The sequence below is a fragment of the Hypanus sabinus genome, chromosome 9 (assembly GCF_030144855.1).
Source record: "Hypanus sabinus isolate sHypSab1 chromosome 9, sHypSab1.hap1, whole genome shotgun sequence".
Lineage (NCBI taxonomy): Eukaryota > Metazoa > Chordata > Chondrichthyes > Myliobatiformes > Dasyatidae > Hypanus > Hypanus sabinus.
In genome coordinates this window covers 149,103,917-149,126,170 of record NC_082714.1, presented here as the reverse complement: position 1 = coordinate 149,126,170, position 22,254 = coordinate 149,103,917, and the positions used below count along the sequence as shown (strand labels likewise).

Below are 22,254 nucleotides of genomic sequence, written 5' to 3'. Positions count from 1 at the left end.
TGTTCTCATCCCAGTGCTCTCTGGGATCTCTTCTTTCCCCTTCTCCTGAGGCACACATTTGTCAATGCATCTACCTCCACACCAGATCAGATGGCAGGTTTTTTAACCTCACCCGATTAACAGCCAAAACAACAGTGAGTGAGACTATGATCAGAGACATACTGTTTGCTGATGACGCTGCAGTTGCAACCCACACTCCACAGCACCTCCAGACCTGCAAAGAATTTGGTCTATCAACCTGAAAAAGACTAACATCTTGGGAGAAGGCGTGGAGCCACTACCAGTCATTACCACCGATAACCACAAACTGGGCCTTGTTCACCAGTTCACATACCTGGGCTCCATCGTCAGTGACAACCTCTCCTTAGCTGCAGAAGTCGACAAGCACATCAGGAAGTCCGCAACAACTCTTACCCGCCTCGCTGCATGAGTCTGGGAGAACTCCAAACTCTCAGTCAAATCAAAGGTGACAGTGTACAATGGTTGTGTCACCTGTACACTGCTGTACGGCAGCGGGACTGGACAATATATGCTAAGCAGGAGAGAAGGCTCAACACCTTCCATTTCAGGTGCCTTCATTGCATCTTGGGCATCTGCTGGAACGACAGAGTACTCAGTGCTGAGGGTCTCGCTCATGTCGGCTTCCCTAGTGTTGTCGACCCTGCTCAGGCAGCGTGGGCTCCACTTGCTGGGCCATGTCAACTACATGCAGGATGGCTGCATCCCAAAAGACATCCTCTGCAGTGAGCTGGCTGCCCACAAATGCGCTACGAGGATGTCTACACATGGGATATGAATGCGCTGGACATCAACATTTGAGTCTTAGGGGCTCTTGCAGCCGGCCTTACCAGAGAAGCATCTTAAAACAACACTTTAAGTCAGGCGAGCAAAAATACTGTACCTAAAAGTGACAGAAGACAAAAAAAAGAACACTGTATCTCCAGCAGACCTGAGATCACTTATAGATGTGACCTTTGCAACAGAGACTGCCACCCTTGCATTGGTCTCGTCAGCCACAGACAGCGCTGCACCTACAACATAGATAGCTAGAATACTTCTAAGGTTGGCCTCAACCAGTGGTGGCCCACAGGAGCTTTGATTGTCCTACTTGTCATGGGGCCCTATTGCAATAATAGAAAACAAAAAAGAAATCATGCTAAACCGGTGCAAAAAATTCTTCAGTGAAGATTTGCTCGTCCTCAAGAGGTCACCTCCTACTGGCCATTCTGTTAGAAACACCTACTATTCCCTTTGTTACTTTCAGAATGAGTCAAAGCAGAATCCAGCCCTGTGAAAATGTACCACATGCCTAATGGGGGGGGAAAAAAATCTGCAAATGCCAAGACGGGGGGCTGGTTGGAGTAAAGACTCTCAAGGTTCCGCAAATTTATTTTTTCAGGACCGAGCTGCTCCCTTCCACAGAGAGCTGGATCCTACGTCCTGAAACAAGTGGGGATGGGATTAGAGCAGAACAAATTTAAAACAGGCAGTGAACCCGAGCAAACTTGCCCACTTGAGGTTTAAAAACAGACGTGAAATGACAGACAGGCATGGGAAGCTGGCAGATACTGTAATGAGGAACATTGTCTTCTTTTGACTCTCATTCCACAATGACCACAAGTAGCTGAGTTTTCCAGTTCTATGGAAACCTGGCAGCCAAAAGGAGGAAAGAGTGACTGAATTCATGAGGTAAGTGTCGTTATAAAATTTTTAGAGGGAGAAGGAACAAATCAGTTACTTCATGCTCTAAATCTTACCCAGTAAACAAATAGTCCCTTTGAAAGGTCATCATCCATCACAGAACTCTCTTTTTTCCCACTCCAACCAAACGCAGTACTATCCCCTTTCAAACACCATCAGAGTCTAAGGCCACTATCAGAGACTCTAGATCTAACTCCCCACCCACACAGCCACACTCCTGACCACCAACAGGTCTCTGACCTTCTTCTGCTCCCACTTGACCACCATCAGATACCACAACCATCAGCAATGTTACTGCTTCAATCCCAAACCTGCAGCGGAACCCCTCCCACTCCACTGCCAGAATCCCACCTTCCAGACCTCCGTTGAGCTAGTGTTACCACATTTGAGTCTGTAAACAAATATTGTGAGTTCTGAAGTCTAAAGGACCAAACTGCCAACTCGATGATATTGGCCTGCTGATGGTCCACTTCTGCCAGAACTCAGATTGCAGCACCTTGGGTCTGAGAACCTGGAAAGCAAAATAAAACACTTTTGTGACAAAATGCTGCTTATAGCGGCAGTTTTTATTCTTGACTCAATCCTCTCCTACGTAACATGGAGCACTGGGTTAAATGGACAGCCGCCCAGCATTGTACAGCCAGCCAGCTCTATCACAGGCACAAGCCTCCTCGCCACTGAGAGCTTCTTCCGAACGTGGTGCCTCAAGAAGGTGCCATCCACCACCATCTTCTCCTTCCCTCAATCAGGGAGGAGATAGAGGAGCTTTAGGATGCAACACTCAAAATTTTAGGAACTACTTCTTCCCATCCACCAAGAGATTTCTGAAATGTCTATGAACCCATGAACCGGAATTTCTGAAAGCTCCCTCGCTCTCCAACTCTCTTTGTGCACTCACTGCTTATTTATTTCTGTATAGTTCTTACTGTCACTAATGGTAATTTATCAAGTATTGCATGGTACTGCTGTTGCAAGGTAACAAATATCACAGCCAGTGATAATAAATTTGACGCTGATTCTTAAGTCTCTGAACACCAATAATCCCAACCACCCAACACTTTGTGACCAACTTTAGTTTTATTTTCCTCTCTGAAACCTCAATTCAGATTGGAGCTAGGTTGAATAGGAACTCACTCAGTGACATTCATCGTGTTTGAAACATTCTTATTTTCACCTATCCTTATTCACATTTTCACCTTAAATGTGGACCTGATTCCTACACTATGTGACTCACTAGGTAGTATCCAGAAGGAAAGACCCTACATCTCTCTGACCCAGAGCCTTGAGGTTAAATGCAATAACGCTCAAAAGAATCGGCTTATGCAGCATGGTCTAGCAATCATGACCAGGATCCCCTGTTCTATGCAGGTTAGTTGGACCTTTGGCATTGCCTCCAGTCAATAGGTCACTGATGGGCCGCATGCATTTAAAGTTACTCAGGAGCTTGAACAGTGAGCTCCAGTACAGGTTATGAGTTTCCCCAATAAGCCTCCAACTTAATGGCATGAACATCGATGTCTCCCCCTTTCCTCTTCAATTCCCCACTCTAGCCTCTTACCTCTTCTCCTCATCCCGGTACCCCTCCTCCTTCTCTTTCTCCCATGGTTCACTCTCCTCTCCTTATCAATCCTTCTTTGCCAGCCCTTTACCTTTTCCACTTATCGCCTACCAGCTTCTTATTGCATTCCCCATCCCCCACCCACCTTCACTGGGAACAGAAAGGAAGGGGGAGAAGCCAGGATGAGGGGAAGGGAAGGAGTACAAGTTGGCAAGCAATAGGTGAAACCAGGCGATGATGAGGAAGGGTCCCGGCCCAAAACGTCGACTGCTTATTCCTCTCCATTGACGCTGCCTGACCTGCTGAGTTCCTCCAGCATTTTGTGTGTGCTACTAAACATGGGGATAAAATCACACTGCCCCCTACATCAAGTCAGAAGGGAGTGTTCTATAATGTGAGGCTATACAGTGCACAACGCAAGAGATAGATTCATACTAGCAAGTAGATATTCAATGGTAGAGCCTCTGAATGTGACCAATATAAGTTAATTAGCTAAAGGTACACTCACAACAGCACTAATACCATATAACCATATAACAATTACAGCATGGAAACAGGCCATCTCGGCCCTTCTAGTCCATGCCGAATGCTTACTCTCACCTAGTCCCACCAAACCACACTTAGCCCATAACCTTCCATTCCTTTCCTGTCCATAATACCTATCCAATTTTACTTTAAATGACAATACCGAACCTGCCTCTACCACTTCTACTGGAAGCTCGTTCCACACAGCTACCACTCTCTGAGTGAAGAAATTCCCCCTCGTGTTACCCCTAAACTTTTGCCCCCTCTCAACTCATGTCCTCTTGTTTGAATCTCCCCTACTCTCAATGGAAAAAGCCTATCCACGTCAACTCTATCTATCCCCCTCATAATTTTAAATACTATCAAGTCCCCCCTCAATCTTCTACGCTCCAAAGAATAAAGACCTAACTTGTTCAATCTTTCCCTGTAACTTAGGTGCTGAAACCCAGGTAACATTCTAGTAATTCTACTCAGTACTCTCTCTATTCTGTTGACATCTATAATCCACCCTTCTGTGTATAATAGATTCACCTTCTAGCAGAGAACAGCCTGTCAATTTCTTCCAGTGATTGTCCCTTTGTCTCGGGAAGACAAATGCTTATAAAAGCAACAGAAGCAAATCCAACCAATCCGTAGAATAGGAAAGTTCCAGAAAGTCCAATGGTATCTGAAACAGAAGAAGAGATTGGTATAAGTGAAGTATTGGTCTTATTAGGTTACAACCGCAGCATGTCCTTCGTCAGCTGTAAATCACTACGGGACTTCCTGCGATCATGAAAGGAGCTAGGTTAACAGAGTGGAACTCAGCAAGCCAGACAGCACCTATACAGAGGAATAAACAGTCGACTTTCCAGGACTGATGAAGGGTCTTGGCCTGAAACATTAACTGATTATTCCTCTCCATTGATACTGCTTGGGTGATGGGGTGGATATACATTTTTACCAAAGGAGGTATAAGACCATAAGACATAGGAGCAGAATTAGGCCATTCAGCCCATCGAGTCTGTTCCACCATCTCATCATGGCTGATCCTGCATCCCATTCAACCCCATACACCTGCCCTCTCACCATATCCCTTGATGTCCCGACCAATCAGGAATCTATCAACTTCCCCTTTAATTATACCCACGGACTTGGCCTCAACTACAGACTGTGGCAGAGCATTCCACAGATTCACCACACTTTGGCTAAAAAATTCCTCCTTACTTCTGATCTAAGAGGTCACCCCTCAATACTGAGGCCCTCTAGTTCCAGATATGTGGAAACATCCTCTCCACATCCACCTTATCTAGTCCTTTGAACATTCGATAGGTTTCAATGAGAACCCAACGCATTCTTCTAAATTTACATGAAGCTGCCAAATGCTCCTCATGTTAACCCCTTCTTGAACCTACTCTGATACAAAGGGGGACAAAACTGTTGACAATACTCTAAGTGCAGCATGACTAGTATCTTATAAAGCTCCAGCATTATCTCCTTGTTTCTATATTCTATTCCCCTTGAAACAAATGTCACCTTTGTATTTGCCTTCTTTACCACAGACTCAACCTGTGAATTAACCTTCTGGGAGTCATGCATAAGTCCCTCTGCACCTCTGATGTTTGAATTTTCTCCCCATTTAGATAATAGTCTGCACTATTGTTCCTTTTACCAAAATACATTATCATACATTTCCCAACACTGTATCCATCTGTCACTGTTTTGCCTAGACTTCCAGTTTAAGTCCTGCACTACCTACCCCTCCACCCATCTTCGTATCATCCACAGACTTTGCTGCAACGCCACCAATTCCATTAACAAGATCATTGATAAATAATGTAAATAGTAGCTGTCCCAATACTGAGGAACAGCACTAGTTACTGACAGCCAACCAAAAAAGACCCCTTTTATTCTCACTCGCTGCCTCCTGGCTGTCAGCGATTTCTCTATCCATGCCAGTATATTTCCTGTAACTTCCTAAGATCTTATCTTGTCCTACAGCCTCATGTCAGGGACCTTATCAAATCCCTTCTGAAAATCTATGTAAATGACATCCACTGCCTCCCCTTTGTCCACCCTGTGTGTTAGTCTTCAAAAAATTCCTACAGATTTGTCAGGCAAGATTTCCCTTTATAGAAACCATGCTGACTTTGATTTATTTTATCATCAGTCTCCAAATACCCCGAAACTTTGTCCTTAATAATGGACTCCTTCACTTTCCCAACCATTGAGATTAGGCTAACTGGCATATAATTTCCTCTCTTTTGTCTTCCTCCCATCTTAAAGTGACATTTACAATTTTCCAGCCCTCCTGGGCCATGCCAGAATCAAGTGATTCTTGAAAGATCATGACCAATGCATCCGTTATCTCTTCAGCAACCTCTCTCAGGACTCTGGTCCGTAGTCCATCTGGCCCAGGTGACTTATCCACCTTAAGACCTTTCAGTTTGCCTAGCACTTTTTCTTTGTAATAGCAATGGCACTCATTCTTACTCCCTGACATTTACGGACCTCTGGCATAGAGCCAGTGTCTTCCACAGTAAAGAATGAAATAAAGTACTGAAGTTCATCTGCCATTTCTCTGTCCCCCATTACTACCTCACCAACATCATTTTCCAGAGGTCCAATATCAACTCTCACCTCCCTTTTATTCTTTATATAACTGAAAAAACATTTATTATCCACCAGTTTGCCCTCATATTTCATCTTTACCCTTCTTATAGCTTTTTTTAGTTGCCTTTTGTTGGATATAAAAGGCTTCCAGCTTCCCACTCACCTTTGCTACATGATATGCCCTTTCCTTGGCTTTTTGTGCAGTCCTTAACTCCCCTTGTCAGCCACAGTTGTCTCGCCCTGCCACTTGAGAACTTCTTTTTCTGTGGAACGTATCTATCCTGCACCTTGTGAACTATTCTCAGAAACTTCAGCCATCTCTGCTCTGTCGTCATCCCCACCAGTTTCCTCCTCCAATCTACCTGGCAAGCTCCCCTCTCAAGACTCTGTAATTTTCTTTATGTGACTTCTCCCTCTCAAACTGCAGTATGAATTCAATCAAATTATGATCACTGCCTCCTAAGGATTCCTTCATATTAAGCTCCCTAATAAGATCTTGGTTATTACACAACGCCCAATCTAAGATGGCCTTTCCCCAAGCAGGCTTAAGCACAAGCTGCTCTAAAAAGCCATCTCGTAGGCATTTAACAAATCCCCTCTCTTGTGATCCAACACCAACTTGGTTTCCCCAAACCCCTTGCATTCTGAAGTCCCCCATTACAATTGTGACAATACCCTTATTACATGCCTTTTCCAGCTCTGTTTGCAATCTCAACTCCACATCTTGGCTAATAACTGGAGGCCTATATATGATTCCCATTATGATAAGGCGCTCCTTCCCTCTGCTGGGCTGCAAGTCAACCGTGGGCAAGGTACAGCACCTGCTTGGCCCGATCAGGATCACATGAAGCCATAGGAGCAGGTCATATGAGCAGCTGGTGCATATCACAAGTCCCGGTTATGATGCCAGGCAGACAATCTCTGAAGAGTATTGATCATGGCTGGGGTCACCTGTCTTGTAAAAACACTGCCCAGAAGAAGGCAATGGCAAATCACTTCTGAAGAACAATCACGCCCATAGGACCATGATCGCCTACGTCATACAACACAGCACATAACGATAATGACATTAGATGCTGTCAGACATCATTTGTCCTCCAATTCCTCCAGTGTGTGTTGCTCTGGATTTCCAGCATCTACAGAATCTCTTGTGTTAATGCGATTTGTTCTGGTTTTGCTGAGGCAGAATATAAGACACAGTGGTTTAACATGCCATTTTGATCAAAGCAATGAATGAGTGACATCACACAGGGTAAGCAGATTCAGTAAGGCAGCGCACAAGGGTACTGGATTTGCTGGGTCGTCACAGAGGGAGCGATCCACACACAACAGCCAAACTTTACTTTGTATTTTTTAAAGAATCAATGGACTGCCTGGGTTGTGAGTTATGCCAACCTCTTGCACTTTGTAGGTGCCAGTAACACCATACAATGTCTCCAAATGCAAAGGAGAGACAGTGGTTGGCAGTGGCCAGAGATTGTAGGATTTTCAGGAAAGTGAATGAAGATCAACAGCACAGCAAAGTGACTCTTAAAAAACAGCCAAGAAGCCAGAGATAAGAAGCATGTGCCATTTTTGAAGACACACATCCTTTAATTAGATTTTAATCTTAATTTAGAGATATAGCACGGTAACAGGCCTTCTGGCCCAGTGAGTCCACGCCAACCAATTTGTGCCCATGTGACCAATTAACCTACTTATCCATGTGTCTTTGAAATGTGAGAAGAAACCAGAGCACCCGGAGGAGCCCCACATGGTCACGGAGAGGACATACAAACTCCTTACAGACAGTGGCAGGACTCAAACCTGGGTCGCTAGTGCTGTAATAGTGTTATGCTAGCTACCATGCTTCCCACTTAGTACATATAGGTTAATATGCCTAATAATTGCTGGGAGGTGATCCATGCCCACACCCTCCCCTCCCACTACAGCCTTTGTGGAGCCCTTGGTTTATCTTCGCCAGGGTTAAGAACTAGCATCAACTGAATAGGACACGTCCATCCAGCATTACCACCTTGAAGTATGATCCTGAACCAAGTACTAATTCTTACTGGCTCGCTAAACGGTTGCTGAGGTTCCTCAATCCATTCTGTGTAAATAATTTTGAGGTATTTTGAAAGAGTAGGACCCAATCTAAAAACCACTCACCAATAACATCCAGGAACGTCACTGTGATAATTAGGTTAGCTGCCCAGTTGAAAGTACTGGAGAATGCAAATGCTCGGCCTCTTATTCCAGCGGGGAATATCTCACTCAGAACCAACCAAGTCACTGAAAAATTAAACCATTTTGTGTTAAGACTTCGGCATTGTTGCTCCTAGATGACAACTGATCAGCTGAACCAATCCTGGACCACATATTCAGTTATTTTGTGGATTGAAATGTCATTGGAATGGACAGAGCTAAGCATTTATATTGTTGAAACACTTCACCTTGTACTTTTGTTATGACTTTGGAGCTGCAATTTGCCAGAGATTAGCAAATTACTGTTCACCAAATGGAGCTCAAATAGTCCATCTACAGTATGTTCCAATCCCTTATTTCAGCTTCCCCTTTGCCATCTGCACCACTACCTGACAATGAACAGCAGAACATTGGCTTTTATAAAATGCACTTGCCACTTTTTGTTTTTACTTACAACACCAGCACACATAGAATTTGTTATTCGAAAAACACCTTCAGATTTCAGGCCTAGGCATGCTCTCTAACCGGATCCATGGACCACAGATGGAGAATTGCTGGCCTACTTTTCTAAAATTCTAGCTTTCTTTAGAGAACCTTCCTCCTATTTATGGATCTGGGCTCATGAACTGAGAAGATAGAATTGGTAATTATGACTATGCACCAGCCGGAGGGATACAAAACTCAAAGTGAGTTTTTAATATCTTAGTGGGTTGCAGAGAAGATTTACAAAGATTTTGCCAGTTTAACCATAAGGAAACATTGGATAAGGTGCACTGGCTATGCTAAACGAAACTGAGGGGAGTCTCCATTGAGGTGAACAGCATGCCAACGAAGAGGTGATAGGAGTCAAAAATCAGGAGAAATATATTTAAAGTAATTGGCTGAAGGGTTAGAGGCAAGCTGAGAAGATACTTTTTCATCCAAAGGTTGGTATGGGCCCATCATGAGCATTGGCCTCCCCAGCATCGAGGGCACCTTCAAAGACAATGCCTCAAAATGGTGGCATCAATCAGTAAGAATTCCCATCACCCAGTGCATGTCTTCTTCTCATTGCTGCCATCAGAGAGGAGGCACAGGAGCCTGAAGACACACACTCAGTGTCTCAGGAACAGCTTCTTCCATGCTGCTATCAGACTTCTGAACGGACAATAAACCCATGAATACTAACTTATTATTTTTGTTCTCTTTTTGCATTGCTTTGTTAATTTACTTTTTATATATTTTTATTGTAATTTATAGTTTTATTTTATGTACTGTATTGTACTGTACTGTTGCTGCAAAACAACAAATTTCACAACATACAGTATGTCATTCTGATTCTGAATTCCCTGCCTGAATAGGTGATAGAGGCAGAAAAAGTCATCACACTTAAACAGTGTGTTTGAAATGGTGTGAGTTAATAGGCTACTGATACAGTGTTGGAAAGTGGTATTGGTATGGGTGGTTTCAATTTACCCAACACAGACTCAATGAATCCAATTGCTCCTTCTATCTTGTAAACTTTCTGTGATTATTTATTTATTGAGATACAATGTGAAATAGGCCCTTCCAGCCCTTTGAGCCTCACCGCCCGGCAACCCTGGATACATCCCTAACCTAATCACCAGACAGCTTACAATGATCAATAAACCTAGTAGCTGGTACATCTTTAGACTGTGGGAGGAAACCAGAGCAGTCGGAGGAAACCCACATGGTCACGAGGAGAACGTACAGACAGTGGCAGGAATTGAACCCAGGCTGCTGGTACTGTAAAGTGTTATGCTATCCACAAGAATGGCTGCCAGCATTTATGTGATTCCAGTTCTACAGCATGAGCGTCACTCCTAAATACACTGAAATTACACCACAAGTCATTCCAAAAAAATGTTAAATGACAATAAATGCTGGTTACACCTGAGAAGGCATAAATAAAGATCCTAGAATCATCACTCTCAAATTAATCCTATGAATTTGCTAATGATATAAAGTTTGGAGGTGTAGTGGACAGTGAGGAAGGTTTTCAAAGCTTGCAGAGGGATCTGGACCAGCTGGAAAAATGGGCTGAAAAATAGCAGATGGAGTTTAATGCAGACAAGTGTGAGATATTGCACTTTGGAAGAAAAAACCAAGGTAGAACATACAAGATAAATGGTAGGACACTGAGGAGTGCAGTAGGACAGAGGGATCTAGGAATATAGATACAAAATTCCCTAAAAGTGGCATCACAGGAAGATAGGGTAGTAAAGAGATCTTTTGGTATATTGGCCTTTATAAATCGAAGTATTGAGTATAAGCGTTGGAATGTTATGGTGAGGTTTTATAAGGTACTGCTGAGGCCGAATTTGGAGTATTGTGTGCAGTTTTGGTCACCGAATTACAGGAAGGATATTAATAAGGTTGAAACACAAAAATCCAACTGCAGATGCTGTGGATCAAAGAGTTCTTTCATGCCTATCCCCTCCCCCTCCCCTCTTTATCTTTCCTCTGATTGGATTTCCACCTGGCGCCTCTAGGCCCTAGCCCCTCCCCTATCTCTATTACTGGGCTTCGGCCCTCTCTTCCCCCCCATTCCTGATGAAGGGTCTCAGCCTGAAACGTTGGCTATTCTTTTCTCACGGATGCTGCCTGACCTGTTGAGTTCTTCCAGCGTTGTGTACATATTCTTTAATAAGGTTGAAAGAGTGCAGAGAAGGTTTACAAGGATGTTGCCAGGACTTGAGAAACTGAGTTACAGAGAAGGGTTGTATAGATTAGGACTTTATTCCCTGGAGTGTAGAAGAAAGAGGGGAGTCTTGATAGAGGTATATAAAATTATGATGGGTATAGATAGAGTGAATGCAAGCAGGCTTTTTCCACTGAGGCTAGGGGAGAAAAGAACCAGAGGACATGGGTTAAGAGTGAAGGGGGGGAAAAGTTTAAAGGGAACATTGGGGGGGCTTCTTCACACAGAGAGTGGTGGGAGTGTGGAATGAGCTGTCAGATGAAGTGGTAAATGAGGGCTCACTTTTAATATTTAAGAAAAACTTGGACAGGTACAAGGATGAGAGGTGTATGGAGGGATATGGGCCAGGTGCAGGTCAGTGAGACTAGGCAGAAAAATAGTTCGGCACAGCCAAGAAGGGCCAAAAGGCCTGTTTCTGTGCTGTAGTGTTCTATGGTTCTATGATTCACCAGCCCACGATCATCATCATGAGCTTGAGTTAATCATCAACTAATAGTCCTATTGTACATTTTCCACTTTAAGGGACCCTGTTATCCACATCTGCACATCAGTCAGCCATTTTGGTCTCTATTACCAATCAAGGTAAAACTTGTCAAATAGCATGCACCATAGTTTCACTACCAGTTTCTGGGATGACCTGTGTGAAAAGACTGAGTAACGTTGACCAATCCTATTTATAACCATATAACAATTACAGCACAGAAACAGGCCATTTCAGCCCTTCTAGTCCATGCCAACGCTTACACTCACCTAGTCCCACTGGCCTGCACTCAGCCCATAACCCTCCATTCCCTTCCTGTCCATATACCTATCCAATTTTACTTTAAATGACAATTTAAAAATTTAGAAATTAAATATTGGGAGATGATTTGTATTTAAACATCTACAATTCTAAAGGAAATTTGCCGGAGGGCAGTGAAAGTCTCATGCCTTTGTCTGGAAAGTCTAAAACTAAAAGGTATGGTCTAAAACTAATGAGGACATCTACAAGGAGTGCAGTCATAGGAAAGCAACATCTATCATCACAGACTCCTGTCATCCAGGCCATGCTCTCTTTCCACTGTTGCCATCAGAATGAAGGTATAGGAGCCTCAGGACCCACACCACCAGTTTCAAGAAAACGTACCACTCCTCAACCATCATGCTCCTGAAGCAGAGTACAGAACTTCACTCACCCCAACACTAAACTGATTCCACAACTTTTGTACTCACTTTCAAAGTCTCTACAAGTCATGTTCTTGATTTTATTTATTATTATTATTTGTTGTTTTTGTATTTGCACAATTTGTTGCCTTTTGCACATTGGTTGCTTGTCCGTCTTTGTGTGTACTTTGTCATTGACTCTATTGTGTCTCTTTGTACCTAATATGAATGCCCACAAAAAAAGTTTCTCGGGGTAGTGTATGGTGACGCACAGCATATACATATTGATAATAAATTTACTTTGAACTTTGGCCTCAAGCTAAAGGGTCAGCCACACAAGACTGAGCTGTGGAGAAATCTCTTAGTGTTGTCAGTTCCAAGTCTTTGGAACTCTCTGCTTCAGAAGGTAGTTGTTATTTAGTCATTGTATATACTCAGAGGTGAAGCACCAGATCTTTGGGCATTAAAAGAGTGAAGAGATATGGGGATTGATAAGAGTGTGTTTGAAGTATGTCAAAGAATGCATACCACATGGTCTGTTCCAGCTCCTGGTTCTAACCCTCTTATCTCTAATGTGTGTTATAGACATTCCCTCCCTGCTTTGTAAACTAAACACCACAACTGATCAACATTGGCTCAACGCTATAAAATATCAGAAAGAGAAGCATGCTTACTTGGACCAAATCCAATTGAATAAGCACTGACAAAGGTCATCATGCTAAGCAGTGTAATCCAATTTAAAACCAAATGTTTGGAAGTTTTGAAAGATCTCCTGGGAGTTTTCATGTCATGATTCCTAGTTTTCCTTGAAAGGAGACCTATATCCAAAGTACTTGGGGTGCTTAGTATGTCCATTGCATGTTCACTGACCAGGGTGCTATTTTTCTGCACGTCCAGAGTTAAATGTTGCTTGTCCTGGATAGATAAGGATAAATTATGACTCATGTTCAGTAATCTCTCATTGGTGAATGTTAGATTTGATTTCCAAATAATTGGACCAGAGAGAGTTCCGCTGGAGTTCACGAGGTAGAGTGACTCATTGGGCCGAGGCTTGATTCGGCAGGTCTTTTGCAGTTCCATTGTAATAGTCTGGCTGGTGAATGCAATCACGGTGACTGAAATGGACATTACCAAGCAACCGCCGATGAGCAGCGTTCGCCTTCCAGCTTTGTCTGCACACACCATGGCTACCAACGTTGTAATGACCTTTACAATTCCCAGTCCTACTGAGGCCAGGATGGCTGAATTATTTTGGTGAAATCCCACTGACTTAAAAATTGTTGAAGCATAGTATAGCACATTGGGCTGTCCTGTAAGCTGCTGAGCGAGCACCAGACCCAGTGCCACCAGCAATCGTGCCCTCATGTTGTCCCTGGCCCGAAACAAGTCGAGGAATTTGTACTGGCGCCGGGGCACTTGCATTGGGCTAACATCCTCTGACTCTGCACTGTTGGGTTCCTCATTCTGGAACTGCAACAGAATTTTTTGGGAATCGTCAGCTTGGCTCTTGACATTCTGCAATCGCGAGGGAAGGAAGAGAATGCAGGTTCCCTGCAGAACTGCCGGGCCAATAGCCAACCCAAACATGTACTTCCATCCATTTCGTACATCCAACCAAAGGTAATTCAGTACATAGGCACTCAAGATGCCAACAGTTATCCCCACCTCGTAGAGTGACACCAACATCCCTCGTTGATGTGGCCAGACCATCTCTGAAACAAATATGCAGCAGGCAGTGGAGGAAATGGATAAGGCAAATCCAATGGCTACCCGGCCACTCACAAGCAGTGAGAACGAGGAGGACAGTAACAGGATGATGCTTCCGACGCACACCAACCCCACGCTCAGAATGATGGAGTTTTTCCGTCCATAGTGATCAATAACTACCCCTCCAACCAATGAGGCAAAGAGAGCTCCAAACAGAAGGGCACTGACCAGGACTTCCTGCTGCAAGCAACTAAGGCTGAATAGTTCCTGGAGCTGCAGCAGTGCGCCAGAGATGATTCCCAATTCGTACCCGAAAATCAGTCCGCCGAGAAAGGCCACCGTTAATGACAGCAACAGCACAAGCCGAAATTGGTCTGAAATGTAAAACAAATACTTACAGCATGTTCAACCTCAGATCTAAAATAATGAACAGTTAGTCACTGAAAAATAATGTGGCTACACCTTGAACTGCATTACAACAGCCCACAAGAAGATGCAAAGGACCTTAACGTACCACTGCCAGTCTATTGCCAGAGTTACTGTATAACAGAAGTATGTATCGGTGACTTTAAAAGAAAGCAAAACCACTTAGAGGCTAAGCACAGGTGGGGAGTGACACTGTATGGCATGCTTTCTATCAAGTAGCAAAGTTGTAATGTCAGAGAAAGTACGTTTGATCCTTTATCAAAAACCAGCAAAGGTGAACTATCTTGTAACGATAAAACTAAGATGAGCAATATAACAAAATAAGCATTCTAAGCGAAGTGTTCTTAAACGATAAGCGAAGTGAAGTGGTCAACAGAAGGTATCATTCCAGCTGCCTCTAGCTCTAACCGGACTAGAAAACTGAACAAAAGGATATAGCGTGACTAGGTAACTATACTCTTCACTTCTACCACACCCCAACCCATGTGACAAGTTACCCAAAATAAACACACATGGCTCCTGCAAAGTGTTTGACTTGTATCACTGATGTTCGGTGACTATTCATGGTTTCATGAGTGTGAGACAGTGGTTGAGGGGTAAAGTACGCATTAATCACATGGAAGTAATTAGCAATGTAGTGCTGTGCACTGCCATACAGCTTTCAATGAAAATGTGTTGGATTAGGGGGTGTTATTTTGCTTGTTTTTCCCATGTAGTTTAACATTCCTATCCTTACTTATATTCTTATATCACCAATATACATACCATTGTTCAGTGATTTTTTTTTCCAGTAGTTGTAGTATAGCTGCTTCTGTATTTTTCTAGAAGCTTCTTAGTTTTCCTGCAGCAGATACCACGCTATTTGAATCTGGCTACCTCATAATTCCTACCCGTTACATCTTCAGCATTTAGGACAGCAATGAATGTCCTCCTTCTCTGTCTGTCCACATTGTCGCACACAAATAAGGAAGAACACTTCATACAACACACACAAAATGCTGGTGGAACACAGCAGGCCAGGCAGCATCTATAAGGAGAAACGCCAACAGTGTTTCTCCTTATAGATGCTGCCTGGCCTGCTGTGTTCCACCAGCATTTTGTGTGTGTTGTTTGAATTTCCAGCATCTGCAGATTTCCTCGTGTTTGCTCTTTAAGGGTGCTTCATTGCTGTTTCTGTAACAATGGGTTTTTTTTTTTGACCATTTAGGGTTGTTAGCCCTGAGCAGAACCCCCAAACCTGGAGGACCGGTTGTCAGGTCTTAGCCTGACCTCTACCCTTTGACAGCCAAAGCACAATGCCCTGACTCCAGCTGTCAAAGCTCTCTGGATCATTGAGGCACATAACCCTCCAAACACTATGATAAGGTTGTGGTCCTTTTGGAGGGACTACCTTTTAGGTTTATTGCTGTCACAGGAATGTTGTTATCTTTTTATTTGGAGCTAATTTTTTTTATATAAGTCAACCACAGCTTCTGCGCTGTCTGCTCTTTTTTCTCTGTTCGTGTAACACTTAATCTTGTTGCATATGGCTGTTATTATTAGGCCTCATACTTGACTTCAAAACCTCTGGATTGCAAAAAAAAAGCCAGGATCCAACAAATGGGAAACTAAGACACATAATCAGAGAGGATTTTCATTGTTCTCCATTGATGGCATGCGTCAGGTCTAGGTGTCTAAAGAGGGTGGTTCAGATTAGGTTCAGTTTAGAGGCTCACTGATTGCTCGTGAATCTGGATTTTGTGCTTTGGGTCCCTGGACTGATAGATTCATCTTCACTGATGAAAGTGTTCAAACCATTAAATCGTTTCTGGATGTTGGGGAATCAGAATAAATAAGCGTTGGAAAAGCCAGGGAACCTGAACAGCGGACCGTTGCAGTGCACTTCAAGGTGCTGTACAAACAAAATGTATGTCTGCAATCACAGAATGGAGAAATAATTTATCAATATTATAAACTTATTCATTTTTAACTAATAACTGATCATTAATGCAGATGCCTAGATTCTAGGTGCTGCCTGACCTGCTGAGTTCCTCCAACATTTATATACGTTAAACCATCAGACAAAGGAGCAGAATTAGGCCATTTGGCCCATCGAGTCTGCTCCACCATTCAATCATGGCTGATCCTTTTTTCCCCTCCTCAGCCCCACTTCCCAACTTTTTCCCTGTAACCTTTGATGCTGTGTCCAATCAAGAAACTATACGCTCAGCATTGAGGTACACTCAATGACCTGGCCTCCACAGCTGCCTGTGGTAACAAATTCTACAAATTCACCACCCACTGGCTACAGAAGTTTCTCCACATCTCTGTTTTAAATAGACACCCCTCTATCCTGAGGCTGTGCCCTCTTGTCCTGACTCCCCCATAATGGGAAACATCCTTTCCATATCTACTCTGCCTAGTCCCTTCAACATCTGTAATGTTTCAATGAGATCCCCACCTTATTCTTCTAAATTTCAGCAAGTACAGACCCAGAGCCATCAAATGTTCCTTGTATGATAACCCCTTCATTCCTGGAATCATCCTTGTGAACCTCCTCTGAACCCTCTCCAATGCCAGCACATCCTTCCTTAGATGAGGAGCCAAAAGCTGTTCAGAATACTAAAGGCAAGGCCTCACCAGTGCCTTTTAAAGCCTCAGCTTCACAGTCCTGCTCTTGTATTCTAGACCTCTGGAAATAAATGCTAACATTGCATTTGCCTTCCTCACCACCGACCCTACCTGCAAATTAACCTTTAGGGTATTTTGCACAAGGACTCCCAGGTCCCTTTGCATCTCAGATTTCTAGATTTTCTCCCCGTTTAGAAAACAGTCTGCACATTTGTTTCTTCTACCAAAGTACGTGACCATGCATTTTCCAGCATTGCATTTCCTGTGTCATTTTCTTGCCCATTCTCCTAAACTGTGTAAGTCAGTCTGCAGCCTAACTATTTCCTTAACATTACCTGTCCCTCCACCAACCTTCGTATCCTCTGCAAATTTGGCAACAAAGCCATCTATCCCATCATCTAAATCACTGATATACAGCATAAGAAGAAGCAGTCCCAACACAGCCCCCTCCAAAACACCACTAGTTCCTGGCAGCCAACCAAAAAAAATCATTTTATTCCCACTTGCTGCCTCCTACCTATCAACCAATGCTTTAACCATGCCAGTAACTTTCCTTTAATACCATGAACTCTTAACTTGGAAGCAGCCTCGTGTGTGGCACCTTCTGAAAGGGCTTCTGAAAGTCCAAATATACAACATCAACTGCATCCCCTTTATCTATCCTACTTATAATCTCCTCAAAGAATTCCAACAGATTCGTCAGACAAGATTTTCCCTTAAGGAAACTATGCTGACTTTGTCTTATCTTGTCCTGTGTCACCAAGTACTCCATAATCTCATCCTTAACAGTTGATTCCAGCATCTTCCCAACCACTGAGGTCAGGCTAACTGGTCTATCATTTCCTTTCTGCTGCCTTCCTTCTTTCTTAAAGAGTGGTGTGACATTTGCAATTTCCCAATCCTCTGGCACCATACACAAGAGTCCAATGATTTTTTGAAAGATCATTGATAATCCTTCCACGATCTCTACTGCAACCTCTTTCCGAACCCTAGGGTGCAATTCATCTGGTCCAAGTGTCTTATGTACCCTTAGATCTTTCAGCTTTTTGGGCACCCTCTCCCTTGTAATAATAACTGCACTCACTTCTCTTCCCCCACACCCTTCAACATCTGGCACACTGCTGGTGTCTTCCACAGTGAAGACTGATGTAAAATACTCATTTAGTTCATCCGCCATCTCCTTGTCCCCCGTTATTATTTCTCCGGCCTCATTTTTTAACAGTCCTATATTCACTCTTAACTCTTTTTTATTTTTTAAATACTTGATAAAGCTTTTATTATTCACTTCGATATTGTGTGCTAGCTTGCTCTCATATTTCATCTCTTCCCTCCTGATGATTCTTTTAGTTGCTCTCTGTAGGTTTTTTAAAAACTTCCTAATCCTCAGTCTTTCCACTAATCTTTGCTTTGTTGTATGCCCTCTCTTTCGCTTTTATATTAGCTTTGACTTCCCCTGTCAGCTACGGTGTACTATTTTACCATTTGAATACTTCTTCATTTTTGGAATACATCTATCCTGCCTTGGCTGTTCTGCTGTCATCCGTCCCAGTAGCTCCTTCCATTTACCTTGGCCAACTCCTCTCTCATACAACTGTAATTTCCTTTACTGCATTGAAATACTGCTATGTCAGACTTTACTTTCTCCCTGTCCAATTTCAGGTTGAACTCACTTATTGTGATCATTGCCTCCTAAGGGTTCTTTTACCATAAGCTCCCTATTCATCTCCGGTTCAATACATGACACCCAATCCAGTATAGCTGATCCCTTAGTTGGCACAATGACAAACTGCTCCAAAAAACTATCTTGTAGGCATTCAGCAACCTTATGCTCTTGAGATCCATTACCAACCTGATTTTCCCAACTGACCTGCATGATGAAATCTCCCATGACTATCATAACATTGCCCTTTTGGCATGCCTTTTCTATTTCCCATCGACAGGAAACTCAGAGACCTCGGCCTTGACCCTGCGTTATGTAGCTGGATCCTGGACTTCCTTTCAGATATATGGCAAGTGGTAAAAGAGGACTCACTCACCTCCACCCCTCTGACTCTCAACACAGGAGCCCCTCAGGGCTGTGTACTAAGTCCCCTCCTTTACTCCCTGTATACCCACGACTGTGTTGCCACCCTCAGCTCTAATCTGCTAATTAAATTTGCCAACGACACTACATTGATTGGCCTAATCTCAAACAATACTGAAGTGGCCTACAGAGAAGAAGTCATCTCTCTGACACAGAGGCCTCAAGAAAACAACCTCTCCCTAAATGTTGCAAAAACAAAGGATCTGGTTGTGGACTACAGGAGGAATGGAGACGGGCTAGCCCCTATTGACATCAATGGATCTGGGGTTGAGAGGATAAACCACTTTAAGTTCCTCGGCATCCAGATCACCGAGGACCTCACGTACTCTGTACACACCAGCCGTGTGGTGAAAAAGGCACAACAGCACCTCTTTCACCTCAGACGGTTGAAGAAGTTTGGTATGGACCCCCAAATCCTAAGAAATTTCTACAGGGGCACAATTGAGAGCATCCTGACTGGCTGCATCACCACCTGGTATGGGAACGATACCTCCCTTAGTCGCAGGACTCTGCAGAGGTGGTGTGGACAGCCCAGTAAATCTGTAGTTGTGAACTTCCCATGACTCAGTTTACAAAGACAGGTGTGTAAAAAAGGGCCCAAAGTATCATTGGGACCCAAGCTAACCCAACCACAAACTGTTCCAGCTGCTACCATCCGGGAAACGGTACCATGACATAAAAGCCAGGACCACCAGGCTCCGGGATAGCTTCTTCCACCAGGACATCAGACTGATTAACTCATGCTGATTTGGATATATTTCTATGTTACATTGACTGTTCTATTCATTATGATTGCACATTGCACATTTAGACAGACATAATGTAAAGATCTTTGCTTGTCATGTATGTGAAGGATGAAAGCAATAAAGTCAATTCAATTCAATAGACTGCAGTCCACATCCCAGCCTGTATATAACTGCCATCAACATCCTTTTACTCTTGCAGTTTCTTAACTCAACCGACAAGGATTCAACATCTTCTGATCCTGTGTCACATCTGTCTACTGATTTGATGCCATTCTTTAACAGCAGAGCCACGCCACCCTCTCTGCCTATCCCTCTGATACAACATCTAACTTTGGCCATTCAGCTCCCAACAACAACCATCTTTCAGCCACGATTCAGGATATATATTATTGTTATGTATGTTATTCCGCTTGATGAATTGTCATTATTTTCCATGGAATCATGTGATTTACCCCCTAGCAACTGAGGTCTGGTTACAGTGCCATGCACGTATGTAGACATTACAAGTGTATTGTTGAAACTGAGGATGTTGTTCAGTTGATAAGGCTTTGCCAGCAGATTTTCAGTCCAGTCAAGGGTTGACTATAAAACTATTGACTATAACAATTGATCTGAGAGGCTCCCTATGGCTCTAATATTAAACTGTGACCTCCTCTGCCCCCTGTAACTCCACCATGAACGGTCCCAAGTCCAGCTGTGAAAGGGGGAGAGTTGGACATGGGGCTATGAATCCACCCTATAAAAACCCAGAGCTACAGAAACACCAACAGAAGCTCCAAAGACCTCATCCCTGGGAGAGGAAGGATCTTAAGATAGGCTACACCCTACCGACAAGTTATAAGACTGGCCCAGGACGGAGGACTCTGTCGAGCTGCTGTCAACTGCCTATGAGCACATGTGAGTCCACCGCCTCTTGTGGATACAAAAGATCCCAGTGTATTATTGAATAGAAGGGGAGTTACTTCCAGTGATTTAGCAGAAACTGATCCTCTATCAGCACTGAGGATTATATGGTCTGTATTTCCATAAGACCATAAGGTAGAGGAGCAGAGAATTAGGCCACTTGGTCTATCCAGTCTGCTCCTCCATTTCATCATGGCTGATCCAATTTTCCTCTCAGCCCCAGTCTCATGTCTTCTCCCCATATTCCTTCATCTCATGACCAACCAAGAATCTATCGACCTCTGCCTTAAATACACATAAAGACTTGACTTCCACAGCTGCCTATGGCAAAGAATTCCACAAATTCACCACTCTCTGGATAAAGAAATTGCACCTCGTCTCTGTTCTAAATGGATGGGTGGATCTTAATGGGATGATGGTGCCTAACAGTGACTCCTTTGCTTGCATCTTCAGAAACAGCTCTATTTCTATTTCTCTGACACTAAATGTACCTTTGAAACCTCTATTCTGAGGACGTGTCCTCTGGTCTTAGACTCTCCTACCATAGGAAACGTCCTCTCCACATCCACTCTATCAAGGACTTTCACCATTCAATAGGTTTCAATGAGGTCACCCCTCATTCTCCTGAATTCTAGCGAATACAGACCCAGAGACATCAGACACTCTTTTAATGACAAGCCACTCAATCCTGGAATCATTTTCATGAATCTCCTTTGAACCCACTCCAGCTTCAGCACATCCTTTCTAAGGGGCCCAAACCTGATCACAATACTCCAAGTATCACCCGCTGCATTATAAAGTTTCAATGTTACATCCTTGCATTTATATTCCAGTCCTCTTGAAATGAATGCTAACATTGAATTCGTCTTCCTCACCACAGACTCAACCTGCAAATCAACCTTTAGGGAATCCAGTCTAATCCTCAGTTTTTTGTATATTCTCTCCATTTAGAAAATAATCAAACCTTTCATTTCTTCTACCAAAGTGCATGACCATACACTTGCCGACACTGTATTTCATCTGCCATTTCTTTGCCCATTCTCCTAATCTGTCTAAGCCTTTCTGTAGCCTCTCTACTTCCTCAAAACTATCTGCCCCCTCCACCTATCTTCATATCATCTGCAAACTTTGCAACAAAGCCATCATTCCATCATCCAAATCACTGACATATAACGTATGAAGAACTGGTCCCAACACAGACCCCTGTGGAACACGACTAGTCACCGGCAGCCAGCCACAAAAGGCTCCCTCTAATACCACTTTTTGCCTCCTGCCAATCAGCCACTGCTTTACCCATGCTAGATTCTTTCCTCTTATACCATGGGCTTGTAACCTGTTAAGCAGCCTCATGTATGACACCTTATCAAAGGCCTTC

The 22,254-nt window shown here is 43.4% G+C and overlaps 1 protein-coding gene across 2 annotated transcripts in view; it reads right to left on the bottom strand.

Moving 5' to 3' along the window:
- Window positions 1-2,070: 2,070 nt before the first annotated feature.
- Window positions 2,071-22,254, bottom strand: part of slc2a10 (solute carrier family 2 member 10) — a 33,309-nt gene continuing 13,125 nt past the window's right edge. For both annotated transcript variants that reach the window (XM_059980792.1, XM_059980791.1), the window contains 4 exons: window positions 13,079-14,485; window positions 8,525-8,647; window positions 4,316-4,451; window positions 2,071-2,212 (listed from right to left, as the gene is read on the bottom strand). In XM_059980792.1, coding sequence (XP_059836775.1) covers window positions 2,122-2,212; window positions 4,316-4,451; window positions 8,525-8,647; window positions 13,079-14,485 — 1,757 coding nt within the window. In that variant the 3' untranslated portion in view covers window positions 2,071-2,121. The remainder of the gene's footprint in view (window positions 2,213-4,315; window positions 4,452-8,524; window positions 8,648-13,078; window positions 14,486-22,254) is intronic.